Source organism: Drosophila tropicalis, unplaced genomic scaffold (assembly GCF_018151085.1).
Source record: "Drosophila tropicalis isolate 14030-0801.00 unplaced genomic scaffold, ASM1815108v1 contig_593, whole genome shotgun sequence".
NCBI lineage: Eukaryota > Metazoa > Arthropoda > Insecta > Diptera > Drosophilidae > Drosophila > Drosophila tropicalis.
The window spans coordinates 21,031,701-21,044,981 of NW_027173070.1; the positions used below are offsets into that span (position 1 = coordinate 21,031,701).

General features: G+C 36.4%; 1 protein-coding gene across 1 annotated transcript; it reads left to right on the forward strand.

Moving 5' to 3' along the window:
• The first annotated feature begins 367 nt into the window (after nucleotides 1-367).
• betaTub60D (beta-Tubulin at 60D) lies at nucleotides 368-11,782 on the forward strand. Its single transcript, XM_068289281.1, has 4 exons — nucleotides 368-587; nucleotides 9,314-9,422; nucleotides 9,476-9,720; nucleotides 9,779-11,782. Exons 1-4 carry the CDS (start codon nucleotides 531-533, stop codon nucleotides 10,730-10,732), a joined length of 1,365 nt encoding a protein of 454 aa, XP_068145382.1. The 5' UTR covers nucleotides 368-530; the 3' UTR covers nucleotides 10,733-11,782.
• Nucleotides 11,783-13,281: the final 1,499 nt, after the last annotated feature.

Genomic DNA, 13,281 nt, shown 5'->3' on the forward strand with positions numbered 1-13,281 from the left:
TTCCAGCAATTCTAAACTGGTTAACTTACTTCTTGCATTCCGAGCACATTACACCCCATAGAGATACCCTGCATAGAGTTTTGGGTATAAATAGCATGCTCGTAATATTTGTTGTTTTGGCTTTTGGCCTGTCGTGTTCGAGTGATTGAAGCTGCCATAATAAACCAAAAAAGAAGAAAAGAAAAGCTAAAAAGTTGCAGAACTTTACCGAACAGTCACCCTGTGTCTGTGTGTGTCCATCTTTAGATGGATGAGTGTCTGTATGTGTGATCATCTCTCTCCCTCTCTGCTGGCACTCGTCATTCGCTTGCGCCGGCTTCTCTGCCAGTGGGTCTTCGTGGTGCTCTGTGCGATCAGTTGAGTTTTGTGCGTTGTGCGGTTAAGTTGCGCGTTCTGCCTTCGACTCTCCCTCTAGTAAAGCAAAGCAGCAACACACACGAATCCATCCATCAGATCAGCTCCAGCCCAAAGCTCCTTAATTTGAATTGAATTTCATTTGGAAATAAAAAGAAATAAACCTCTAAATCAAAATGAGGGAAATTGTGCATTTGCAGGCTGGACAATGCGGCAACCAAATTGGCGCTAAGGTGAGTCTCCCTCGCTCTCTCTCTCTCTCTCCCTCTCTCTTTTAATTCTCAATCCACTAATTTATGCACATTGACCGAAAATGTTTTTCAATGAGTTTCCAAAAAGTGAACAATGTCGTCGCCTTTTTCAGCATATTCAGCAATTAAAGCAAAAAGAAAACTAAATAAATTAAATGCAAACTGCATACGAGTAACAAATAAACCAAAAAACAACTCCAAAAAACAAAAACAAAAAACTCTTCAAGCCAAGAAATTTATTTGAGTCTTGTCTGGCAGGCACTCAATATGCCCTTTTTGTGGCAAGGAGTGACAACTACAACAACAACAACACGAACCAACTGAAAACGGGTTGGGCCTACACCGAAATGATTCACAGTCCCCATCCAACAAATGCTCCTCCAGCCCCTCATCAACTACCACCACTGTCCCCCCTCCTGGCACGTCCTCTCCAAGGAGAATTATGGCATTTTGATGTAAGACCAAGAACATAAGTCAAAAATATAAAGAAAGGGGCTGGGGCCAAGGGGGCGGCAAGTGAAGAGTGAAGAAAAGAAATGTTTGGCCTCTGCCTCTCTTATTCGTACTTACTTCATTTTTTTGCCTCTTCTTCTTGCACTTTGGGGCTTGACCCAAACGAAGGAAATCTGTTGAAATATCATTGCGGTTGTATCTTTGCGCTTTGTTGAGTGCCTGCAACCGAAATACATACAGCAACAACAACAACAAACCTCAAGAAGAAATCACTGGCAATTGTTTCTTCTTCCATTTCTCTGGAAGCAAGATCAGCTAAGTGTGAAAAAAAAATTATGAAATGTGTATTTCAAGTTGCTGCAAAACTAATCAGAACTTTGACATTTCATTTTAGTTATGGAAGTCTATTCAAGTCTTGGCTATAAATTACTCGTTCTTATGGTAATGAAAATTTGATTTTTCCAAGAAAATCTTCTTCTTCGCCCTAACACAAAGACTTTAAACTTACTCAGGTTTAGTTTACTTCATTAGAGTAGGAAGAAATTTGGAGCTTATATTAATTAAATTTATTCTTTCTGTTATAAAATTTTTATTGATCAATCAGATTAGCAAAGTTTGGGCAATACGAAAACCATATTCCAAAAAGAAAAGAACGTTTTAGTTGATTTTATATGAAAATTTTGGATTGGAAAAGTAGTTTCCTTAATAAATTGACACAAAACTCAAGTTAAAAGTTAAAAAACAAGACATTTATGTTAAGGACATGGCTTAGTCCATTCCTAGACTTGCTTTTGTCGATTTTGTCTACTTGGTTTATTCAAATGTCTCTTAGATTTCCACAAGATGGTATTAACACTTAGGTATAGGTTCCTTTGACAGATATTTTACTTAAATTTTTTCATAATCTCAGATATTTACAATTCATCTTTGATTTACATGACCTGAAAGTATATAAGTGTCAATGTCATCATTTCTACCTTAATTTTTTTTAAATATCGTAATATAATTCAAGAAATTTTAAATTAAACTCGAATTAGAGTTCTTAAACATCTTTCTAAGGCTTAAAACAAATTCAAGTTGATAATTTTAACAAATTTCTACAATTATTTCGTATAGTTAATAGATATTGGACAATAATTAATCGCGATGAACTACAAACTTAAACTAATAAACCATTTTGACGTTTTTAGAACAAATACTAAACTTTAACGATTCTTGTCCCTAAAGACAATTGAAACTGAGGCTTTTGATAAACATTTTTGAGTGAAGAATAGAAATTTTTTGGATAATATGAATTTGATATTTCTCCAAGTGTATTTGCTTGGCTTAGACTAAATAGAAGACTAATTTTCTGTTAATTATAAACATTTGATTAGCTTGATGGATGTATGTGACCAATTAGTATATAGAATCGATATGCCTCACTAGCACGACTCGATATCGAAAAAGCTGGCGCCAAGTGCAATCTGCTGACGATTTCCCCTCCTGCTCCCCTTTGACCACACGCTGCTTTTGACTGGCCACCAAATAAGTCTGCATTTAAGTTTATTTTTTTTTATTGGTTTTTCTTTTATTTTTTGGCAATTCCAGTTTGAGTTTATTTCGGTTTTTTGTTGTTGTTGTTGCTGTTGTTGTCAGGTCCCCATAGAGCGATCGCATTCTCTGAAAAATCAATGTCAAGCAAATTGAATTCACATCATTTCAGTGGACAAAATGTGTCACAATGCTGATAAAATGGCAAACAAGCTATGATTAAAAAAAATGAAAAAATTTATAAACAAAGGCAGAGGAAAATAAAAAGAGTATCTAACCCAAGCGAAAGCCGAGATAAGGGGACTTTGGTTTTAGGTTGTTTTTTCTTTTTGTGTATTTTGTCATGAGTCAATTCTCTGCGAGAGGCAAGAGGAAAGACACAGAGAGTCAATTTAAAGTAAACTTTTCTTCTTTTTTTGTTGTATTTCTCGGAATTGGGCAATAAGTAATGCTTTTATGAAGTAGTTTTGCTTATAAATGAATGAGATACTTACTAAACATACAGACGGAACATGTGTGTGTGTGTGTGTGTGTGTATCTGTGTGTGTGTTTACCCACAGCATACGATGAGAAGTTTCGGCTTTGGTAATTTGAGCAAAAAAACTGTAATGTGAAACCTGCCAAAGAACAGAGCAAAGAAACGAAACCAAACCAAAAAAAAAAGAATTATAATAATAAAGAAATGCAAACAGCTGAGTGGACATTTTATAAAATATGTGACAAAAACTAAGGCTACCTATTTAATATTGGGGTAAGCTAATGGGGCAAAACCGCACAAGTGCCCACAAACAGGAACGCAGGAAGAAGGAAATGAGTCATCTACCACAGTGTCCAGTTACAGGACAAGTTGCCACAGTGGCAAGTGTTCACCCTCATCAACGAATTTTGCATTTCCGCTGACGATAAATGCATTTTAAGTATATATATATATATAGAATCATTCGGCCGATAGCCTCAAGTCATTAAACTCTGCGTTGACTTCTCTTTTTCGCTTTCTTTTGAGATTTATTATCGCCGACTTTTTGACACCAACATTGCTGTCCCTCCTCCCCCCTCCAGCACCAACCCTTCTTGTGTAGCCTGATAGCAGGCGGGCCGGGCCTAGGCCTTTTGCTACTCTTCAATTAAGAAATTTTCCTTTGCTTTTTCCGATGCCAAATGTTTCATATCATGTGAAAATATTTCATTTATTTCTGCCTGCCTCTTGTTGTTGATGCCGGAAAATGCGATCTTTCGCCGTTGCAGAGTTTGCCGAGTTTTTCTTTTTGATTCGCCTCTTCCAAAAAGTTCATGGTCGAGTGATTTCTTTCAAGAGGCAACTGCAACAGTTGCATTCTACAAGACATGCAACACTTAATGAGGGCGTCTCAATTGCCAGTCGCCGCGGCCAGATGATCGCATGCATTAGGGTGTCTCAAAGCAAAGAGGCTTGTGGTACCAAATGGGAGGGGAGGCGTGGCAGGAAAACCAGAGAAGAGAGACGGAAAGCTTTAAAATTAATTACAAAAAAGTTCATAGAGAATGGCCTGCAAACGAACAAAATTGTTGTAGAACAGATGTTGACTGGAAAATGGAGTAATTAGAGAAAAGCAGTACGAAAATTCGTTTGAAAAATTGCATAAACACACGTTACCCCAACGAACCCACTCGATACTAACTAAATAGTTGAGAATTATACTATATAAATGGAATAACTGTATTGCTCTCATCTGGAAATCCACAACAAATGGCACTTCTCCCAACAAAGTTTCAAACAATTCGTATGACTCATTTTCTAGTTTATTTGTTCAACAATTTTAATCAGTTTCAAATGCTCTATTAGTCACAATTTGTTTACTTTAGAAATCTTGTTAAAGTTGCTTTTATGAGTCTAAACAAAAGTAATGCCTTTTGTAAGTAATCAAATGGCAATCTTAACAACTTTGTTTCAGATATTTTATTCTTAGCAGAATTCTTAAAATGTTTTGAATTACATTTTTCGAATACTTTTTGATGGAAAGTTTTTATAATTTGATGGTCGCCTCAAATACTTGAAGAAATATTTCAAAGACTTAACTTTATCTTCTGATTTCATGCCAAGGCTGTCAAAATTGACGTCTGAGAAAGCTGGAAAAATTCTTTTGGTATTTCTTTTGGAAAGGATTATAAAAGAATTTGAAATGCAAAGTCAGACATCTGGAAAGTCATTCGATCTTAAAAATATGTATATTTTAAATATAATCAACAACATTATAATTTATAATTTTTATGGCCAATTGTCAAGTCTCGAATGTATTCCTAAATTTAAAACATACTTTTGAGTCATGATGAAACGAAATATTTCAAATATTTGAAACACTTTTTCAACGAATTTCGTGGAGAATTTTCAAAAGCGATTTTCCAATGAATCATCTTTCTAATTTCCTATTAAGTCATCTGTGGAAAATAGATCATGGATCACACTTAATACTTCCTTTACACTTTGTCTGTGCCTCTTACCAATGGAAAACTGGTCGATACAGTTCTGTTAACGTGTTGGGATCATGAGTCAGCTGGATGGCAATTTAGTGTCGAATTATTTTTCGGTTAACGTTCAGATCGTGCAACTGATTGATCTCTAATTACAATCTAACAGTAAATTGAGTTCTGTGAGAAGAATTTTCTTTTCAAATGTTTTTTGTAGCAGGAACGAATTTTCACAGCTGGACTTTATTATTAATTCTTTCCCCCACAAAAGAAGGGGCAATTTCCAGGGATCATCAAAAAGAAAAGTCATAATGTTGAAAAATCATGGAAAATTAGTTTTTGGGATGTAAAAGTAAAGCGATCACTCAAATGACTGCGGGAATGAAAGGCCATTCATGATGAAAGAGATGGAAAACATGAAAAACGACTTTTCACTTCAACAGTTTTGTGTGCTAATTTAGTTTGTTTGTTGTTGTTGTTGCAGTTGTTGTTGTTTATTCGTCCGGCGTTTTATAAACTAAGCTTTATTGTTGTTGTTCATCATAATTGCAGCGACGGCCACACTCCAATTAAATTTGATGATCTTGCGGAGATTGCATTTGCTTCTCTTTTTTCTTTTTGGAATGGGTCGTTTTTTTTTTTTTTTTTTTTTTTTATAAAATAAACAAAGAAATGCAGCGCCAGTTGCAGTCTTCCCCCATCTCCCTCTACGACTACCATTTCCCCCGCTGTGTTAAGCGAGCACACGTCAAGTTCAAGTGCCAAAGGGAAACAAGGCAGACAGAAAGAATGCATTGACTAGTTGGGGCACATCAGATGGTGGGGAAGGGGGGGTGAAGGGAAGCTACTCCACTTCAGTTGCTAACATTTTTATTATTTCCTCTCCTCTCTCCCTCTCCCTCTCTCTCTCTCTCTCTGTGTCTGTCTATCTCAGCTTTTTGTGTGTTTATTTCTAGAATGAAAATTCTTTCAGTTGCCAAGCTGCCAACCATTTAAACGTTGCGCTTCAATGAAAAGTTATCGCCGGCCCCGAAAATAGTTTCAAAATGAAGAAGAACATACCCGAAATTACCATATTGGGTTCTTGTTAAACGCAGCAAAACCAATTGCCCAATTGCCAATAACAAACATTTCCGCAATAAATCCCACCCAAATAAAAAACCAACCAAAACCAAGAAGAAAGAAAGTCAATGCTGAATGATATTTTATAGATACTTTTGGGTTTCGTTCCACCCCAAATTCAAAGTGCTTCTAGCAATGGCATTATGTCTACGATTAGAGCTGCTTCTAATGATGATGTTGTCGACTTGTCTACCAGCTGGCATCTAGGGCGTTAATTTGGTCTTAGCCTCTGCCTTGTGGGTCGTTAACCTGCCACCGCCATGTTGCACATGCAGAGACCGAAAGAGACAGGGAAAGAGGGAGAGAGGAGTATAGAACGACATGATGCTATATATTCTGGGTATGAGTCAGAGTCGTCCCTCGGGCCTGAGCTATTTTTAACACTTTCGTTTTGCCTAAGGTTGCAGTCAGGCAGCACCCCAGGAGCGTTGCATGCAACAACAAAAAATTGTCCCATACAGTGAAAATATTTGAAATAATTTTCCTTCCATTTCTCATTCGTTCGTTCAAACGGGACGGGACCCGGACGAGAGGCATCTTTTTAAATTTAGCACTAAATCAGGGCATGTTGAAACTGCCAGCAAACTAAAAACCAAAAAAAAAAAAAAAAAGAAAAAGAAAACCCCAAACCAGAACCAGAACCAAAACTGAACTGAACTGAACTGTCGGGTCTAAACTCAACATAAATTGTTCTCTAGCAATGTGTCTCACTTTTGACGGCAACGCCTCTATATGGACACAAAAATTGTGCCTTTTTGTGTAGAAGTTTTGTATCCATATACTATACAGATATATATATACATATATCTATGATTCTTTTTTATTCCTGCTTTGGTTGGCATAAACTTTATTGCGGCTGCGCCTTGTCGTTGTCACATTGTCAGCCTCCCTTGGACCCTCCCGCCACACAGCTGGAGAAGACAAAAACAAAATTTTTGAGAATTTAGTTTTTTTTAGAGTAATTTGTGTTGTTGTTTTTTCTGGTGTATTTGTATTTCTTTGGGCGGTTTCTGCGGCTGGCCATATGTCAAACGGGCGGATGGCAACATGAACTCTGACATGGCTGGGTGGATACAATTATTCAATTTGATAAACGACTGCAAGAGATATAGGTACTATATCTGTATATAGGGGACAAACAACAGAGAAGGTTGATGAATGTGATAGCAAAAATGGAATATACTAAGATAACACTGTGGCTGTGGAGATAAGGCGATCCATATGAGTTAATGATATCTTGAGAGATTTACTTACTACTTATATAAAGAATATTTCAATGCGGGTCCATTTGAGAAAAAGAAAACAGTTTAACTAAATGAAAAGCTTGTTATACAATTGAAATGTTTATCCATCCAGTGAAATCTTAGTTTCTAATTGAAATGTCATCTGATCTTTCTAAATGGGCTGGTCAATAAATAGAGAGATTAAAACATAAGGAAAAGAGGTCAATCCTAGTATGATCACAGAAAGAGAACAACCCAAGACGAAAGGCTCTCTCCATCATTTCAAGTTTATGTCCTTTTTGATCTTTTAGAGTTTCCATTTCGGTCTTTATAAGTTTCTAAGGTTTGAGATTCTATTTTATTTTAACTCAAATTCGAATCAAAGTACAAATTAAATAGTGAAGTTTACTTGATTTGACTTGGCCTTTGGTTAAGTAATATGTATGTTTATATTATATTAATAAATTCATTAAAAGTTAAGATTGTATCGAAAAATTAGGCCAATTTATACACAATTTAGTATCAAACTGTGGGGCCAAAATGATTTTGAAAAGCCGGAACATTTTTACTTTTTGCTTATTTCTTCGATTAATGTCTAGATTGTACATTTCTTTGTCTTTTTGTTATTAAATGAGTATAAATCTTTAATATAATAAAACCTACAATTCTTAAAGTCTTCTAACTAGATTTATCACATAAATGAAGTATTAACTCAAACTAGTTTATCCTTATTATAACCTTGTAAAGGTCGTTATAAAATAAGTCAGATATTTGTCACAAAGAGTAAAGATATATTCTGAGTGCCTAAAACTATATATGCATATAGATATATTCTGGATCAGCATTCTCAACTTTACGGCCTTAATTAAAAAGCTTTTGGATTGAAACTTGATATTGCATAACTTTAACAGACAGCTGACATAGAAGCCATCGATCGAATAGAATATATAAAATGTGTAAAATATAGAAATTTGAAAAAATTAGATTAAAATAGGCTTACTTGTTCGTGAGAAGCTTATTTTATAAAATTTTAAAATGTTTTTAAATTTTTTTAGCGGGCTTTGATTTGTAATTGTTGGGTTTTCTCAGGCTTAAGGTCTTGGGTTCAATAAAAAAACCAAAGTTTTTAATTTGAAGATGGGCAATTGTCTTTAAAATAATTACAAAATGATACAAAAGTTTAAAACAATTTTTGAATCACAATAAAGAATATTTTATTTATTTCTACTTGCATTTTCCAGAGTAAACCTTTTGTTGGTCCATTAAAGGAATTTGTTTCTTAACTAAACGAATAGCTAACCGAAACGAATAACTATTTTAAACTAAAGCCTTGACTTTTTAACAATATTTCATTTAACTGTAAACAAAAATTAAACGATTACTTTTATATCCGACAAAAGTTGAGCTCAGATAAACAACTTAAAGATTAACTTTTAGTTAAGTTAATAATAAGATTATTTCGAATCATTTTCCAATGTACAAAAATGCATCTACAAATAGTTTTGGAATAGCAAATAAAAAGGCAAGCAATTAAACATGAAACAGTTAAAAGATTCTCTCGGAATCAGAAATTGTATCGATTTCAGTTTCGATATCCTTCAATTCTGTTAAATTCCTAATACCAAACCGATTTGATATTAACAATCGCAATGCTGAAGAATTTTCTGTGGAAAATTGTGATTTGCGTCGGTTTACAATTCGGATGAGATCAAAAAGGTTGCCAGGTGAAATTTACTTTTCGAAGAAGGGGAACTTCAGGTATTCTACAATATATCCAAAATTCATCCAAATCTGTGATTCGCATACCTGAAGTTCCCCTTGTAAGATCTAATCAGAAAATGAGCTTCTTTTACCTGAACTTTGTTATAGTCATTTTTCCATTTCCATTTGGTTCTTTCTATTACTAACTGATTTTCTACTTTTTAATTGCAGTTCTGGGAAATCATATCGGAGGAGCATGGCATTGACAGCAATGGCATTTATGTGGGAGACAGTGATCTGCAGCTGGAGCGTGTCAGTGTCTACTATAATGAGGCATCAGGTAAGGACAACCATTAGAGAAATTGACGCAGTTGAGTAACGAACTTTTTGCAGCCGTGACGCGTTCTTCGGGTGGCAAATATGTGCCACGAGCCATTCTGTTGGATTTGGAGCCGGGAACTATGGAATCTGTGCGATCGGGTCCCTATGGGCAACTCTTCCGGCCGGATAACTTTGTGTTTGGTCAATCTGGTGCTGGCAACAATTGGGCCAAGGGTCATTACACGGAGGGAGCTGAGCTGGTCGACAATGTTCTGGATGTGGTGCGCAAGGAATGCGAAAATTGCGATTGCCTGCAGGTGAGTTAATCTTGAAGAGATAATTGTCAATGTGTGTTTACAAACAATTTCTTTGAAGGGCTTCCAATTGACGCACTCACTGGGCGGAGGCACTGGCTCTGGCATGGGTACTTTGCTCATTTCCAAGATACGTGAAGAGTATCCTGATCGCATAATGAACACCTATTCGGTGGTGCCATCGCCGAAAGTGTCAGACACGGTGGTCGAGCCATACAATGCCACTCTCTCGATTCACCAGCTGGTGGAGAACACAGACGAGACTTACTGCATTGACAATGAGGCTTTGTACGACATCTGTTTCCGCACTCTGAAGGTGTCGAATCCCAGCTACGGGGATCTGAATCACCTGGTGTCGCTTACCATGTCCGGTGTGACCACCTGCCTGCGTTTCCCTGGCCAACTGAATGCCGATCTGCGCAAGCTGGCCGTCAATATGGTACCATTCCCGCGTCTGCATTTCTTTATGCCTGGCTTTGCTCCGCTTACTTCGCGCGGATCTCAGCAGTATCGTGCCTTAACCGTTCCCGAGTTGACCCAACAGATGTTCGATGCCAAGAACATGATGGCCGCCTGTGATCCACGACATGGTCGCTATCTGACAGTGGCCGCCGTGTTCCGTGGCCGCATGTCCATGAAGGAGGTGGACGAGCAAATGCTGGCCGTGCAGAACAAGAACAGTTCATACTTTGTCGAATGGATCCCCAACAATGTGAAGACAGCAGTGTGCGACATCCCACCTAAGGGTTTGAAAATGTCATCGACCTTCATTGGCAATACCACGGCCATTCAGGAGCTATTCAAACGCATTTCAGAGCAGTTCTCGGCCATGTTCCGTCGCAAGGCTTTCTTGCATTGGTATACCGGCGAGGGCATGGATGAAATGGAATTCACTGAGGCCGAGAGCAATATGAACGACTTGGTATCCGAGTATCAACAGTATCAGGAGGCCACTGCCGATGATGAATTCGATCAGGAGATTAACCAGGAGGAGGTTGAGGGCGATTGTATTTAATGGTGTGGCCAGAGGAATGAGGTGCGTGCGTGAGGGGGGAGCGTTTGTTTTTGCGCCGCATGCGACAGCAGCTGTCGACCAAGCATTGCAGCATACTTTAGCTCCCACACATAGACACCCACACACACACACACACACACACAAACAGACAGACACACCAACTCAGTCACACACACACACACACACAGAAACACACACACACAGGAAACGTCAAGCGTAGTTAGAACATCAAACGGAAATGTTCCAAAGCTTTCCTCAACTTCCTGCCCCCCACGAACCCAAAGTTCACCTTTTCATCATTTCCTTCCCTCTTTATGTCTCGTCCATCATCTGGCAATTCTCTCATCCATCCTGCTTTGCCCTCCTCCCCTCTACGCTACACTTAATACTATTACACGGAGGCACGTCTATCGCATTTCTCGCAGCCATTTTTCTTTTCTTTCTCTCCTCTCTCTCTCTCTATCTCTGTCTCTCTGTTTACCCAACCATTTTCAACTTTCACTAATTTAAGATCAATCATTTTAATAATTTCTCTTAACTCTTAAAGCAATCATAATTTTTATATAATTATTTATCAATAAAAAAAACCAGAAAAATGTCAAATACAAAAAGCTAAACCAGAATTGCACTGAAGACTGACCACAGTTTAAGCATTAGATCAGCATTAGATACACATACACATACAATATATATGGCAATATCATACGAGCTCATCCAAAGATACATATTTTCTATATACATATATACAAGCTATATAATCGACAGCAAATCATTTAACTGACATCTCAAGAAGCGAATTCGATGGTATTCACCTAAAGGTTAGGATAAACGCCGATGCGATCATAATTATTATTATTATTATTATTACTATTATTTTGTATTAATGTGCAAAAACAAAAAACACAATTCTTCTAGTTTTAAAGGGAAACCAACAAGAAAACTGCAATTAAATTTGTAACCAAAACATAATTAACTAATGAATAATAATAATAATAATGGCAACAACTTTTTTCAACAAAAATAAAATGCAATTTGTTTAAAATTATCAAATCTACCTATAAAAACATTTTTCTGGTTGAGGTTTCCAATAGAAATTGAAGATTGGGATTCTGCTCTCAAATACCATAACAGGTGACCACTAAAATGAATTAATATGCCTACTAAATGAAGGTTTTATTTATTTGGATACTTTTCAATCGGAAATCGTACGGAAAATAACATTTTTCTGCAAACATTATTAAATAACCAGAGGGCCGGGGCTAACTTCGACCGCGTCAAAGTTTGTATACCCTTGCAACTGTTTTGGTAACTCTTTCCTTACCTATAAGCCATCAATGTGGAAGAAAGAATGGCCTTCAATCATAGGAAATAACGAAGATATTGATCAAAGTCACTGTTTTCCAATGATCGTTCCTATGGGAGCTATACGATATAGTCGCCCGATCTTGATCAAATTTGGCACAGTCATTAACAGATATATTAAACTAACAAATGTTTAATTTGAAAGCAATCGCGTTAAAAGTAACGAAGTAATTTACAAAAGTCACTGTTTTCGCCCGATCGTTCCTATGGGAGCTATATGATATAGTCACTCGATCTTGATCAAACTTCGTTCTATGCGTTGCACAGTTCTGACCAAAATTAATATACCCTTTTTGCAAGGGTATAATAAAAGAGTTCATTAATTCTTTGAATTCCAAACACAAAAATAGCATCAACTATTTGTAGCATACTTTTAGGTGCAACATTTACTCGTCGCGAAACGATAACAAAAGTGCATTAGAGCAATGAAGTGTCTCTTTGAATTTGTTTTTAGTTTGTACCTAATAATAATGTATTAGTATAAAATTATGTTTATATTATACAATGAAATATTGCAAATGCAGTCACTTTGAATAATATCAACTTATTAAAAACCAAGTAAAGGGTCGTGATCACCAATCAATGACACAGGCCGACATGATTTTTGCTGACGTTAACTTGAGAGGTGTTCCTTACTAATTCGGGTACGCTGATTCTAACTGCATACTTGGTTTTTGTCCATCACGTCTGGATTTTGTGAAATCTGGAGATCTTTGGTTGGAAAATAGGCACCCAAAAGTATACTATTTAAAGTTTAAACAAAAAATTTCAACTTTTTTTACGGATTTTAGAATATTTTGTGTAAGAAAATTAGTTCTTGTTTGCACATATAACTAATATACAATTTGTAAGACGCAGCAAATTCCCACAATTCTTTAAAATTTAAAAGCAGACAATTCTTGAAATCTCTATAGCATACTTTTTGGTTGAAATTTTACTCATTATAGAACTATATCCGGAGTGTAAGATATTATCCATTATAACAAAGAAATAACTCTTTGATATTTTGTAAATTCATTTTCAATCAAGCCTAATACATTAATAGGATAAAATAATAATGTTTCTAGTACAATATTATGCTTATATCATGGAAAAATATATTGCAAATTAGGTCATTTTGAATAATTTGAACGCATTTTTTTCGAAATCCTGACGTGATGGAGAAAAACTAAGTACAGGGCCGTGAT

Coding starts and splice junctions, on each gene's coding strand:
- betaTub60D (XM_068289281.1), top strand. CDS start 531: ATGAGGGAAATTGTGCATTTGCAGGCTGGACAATGCGGCAACCAAATT. Junction 588..9,313: donor GCAACCAAATTGGCGCTAAG/GTGAGTCTCCCT, acceptor TTTTAATTGCAG/TTCTGGGAAATCATATCGGA. Junction 9,423..9,475: donor CTACTATAATGAGGCATCAG/GTAAGGACAACC, acceptor AACTTTTTGCAG/CCGTGACGCGTTCTTCGGGT.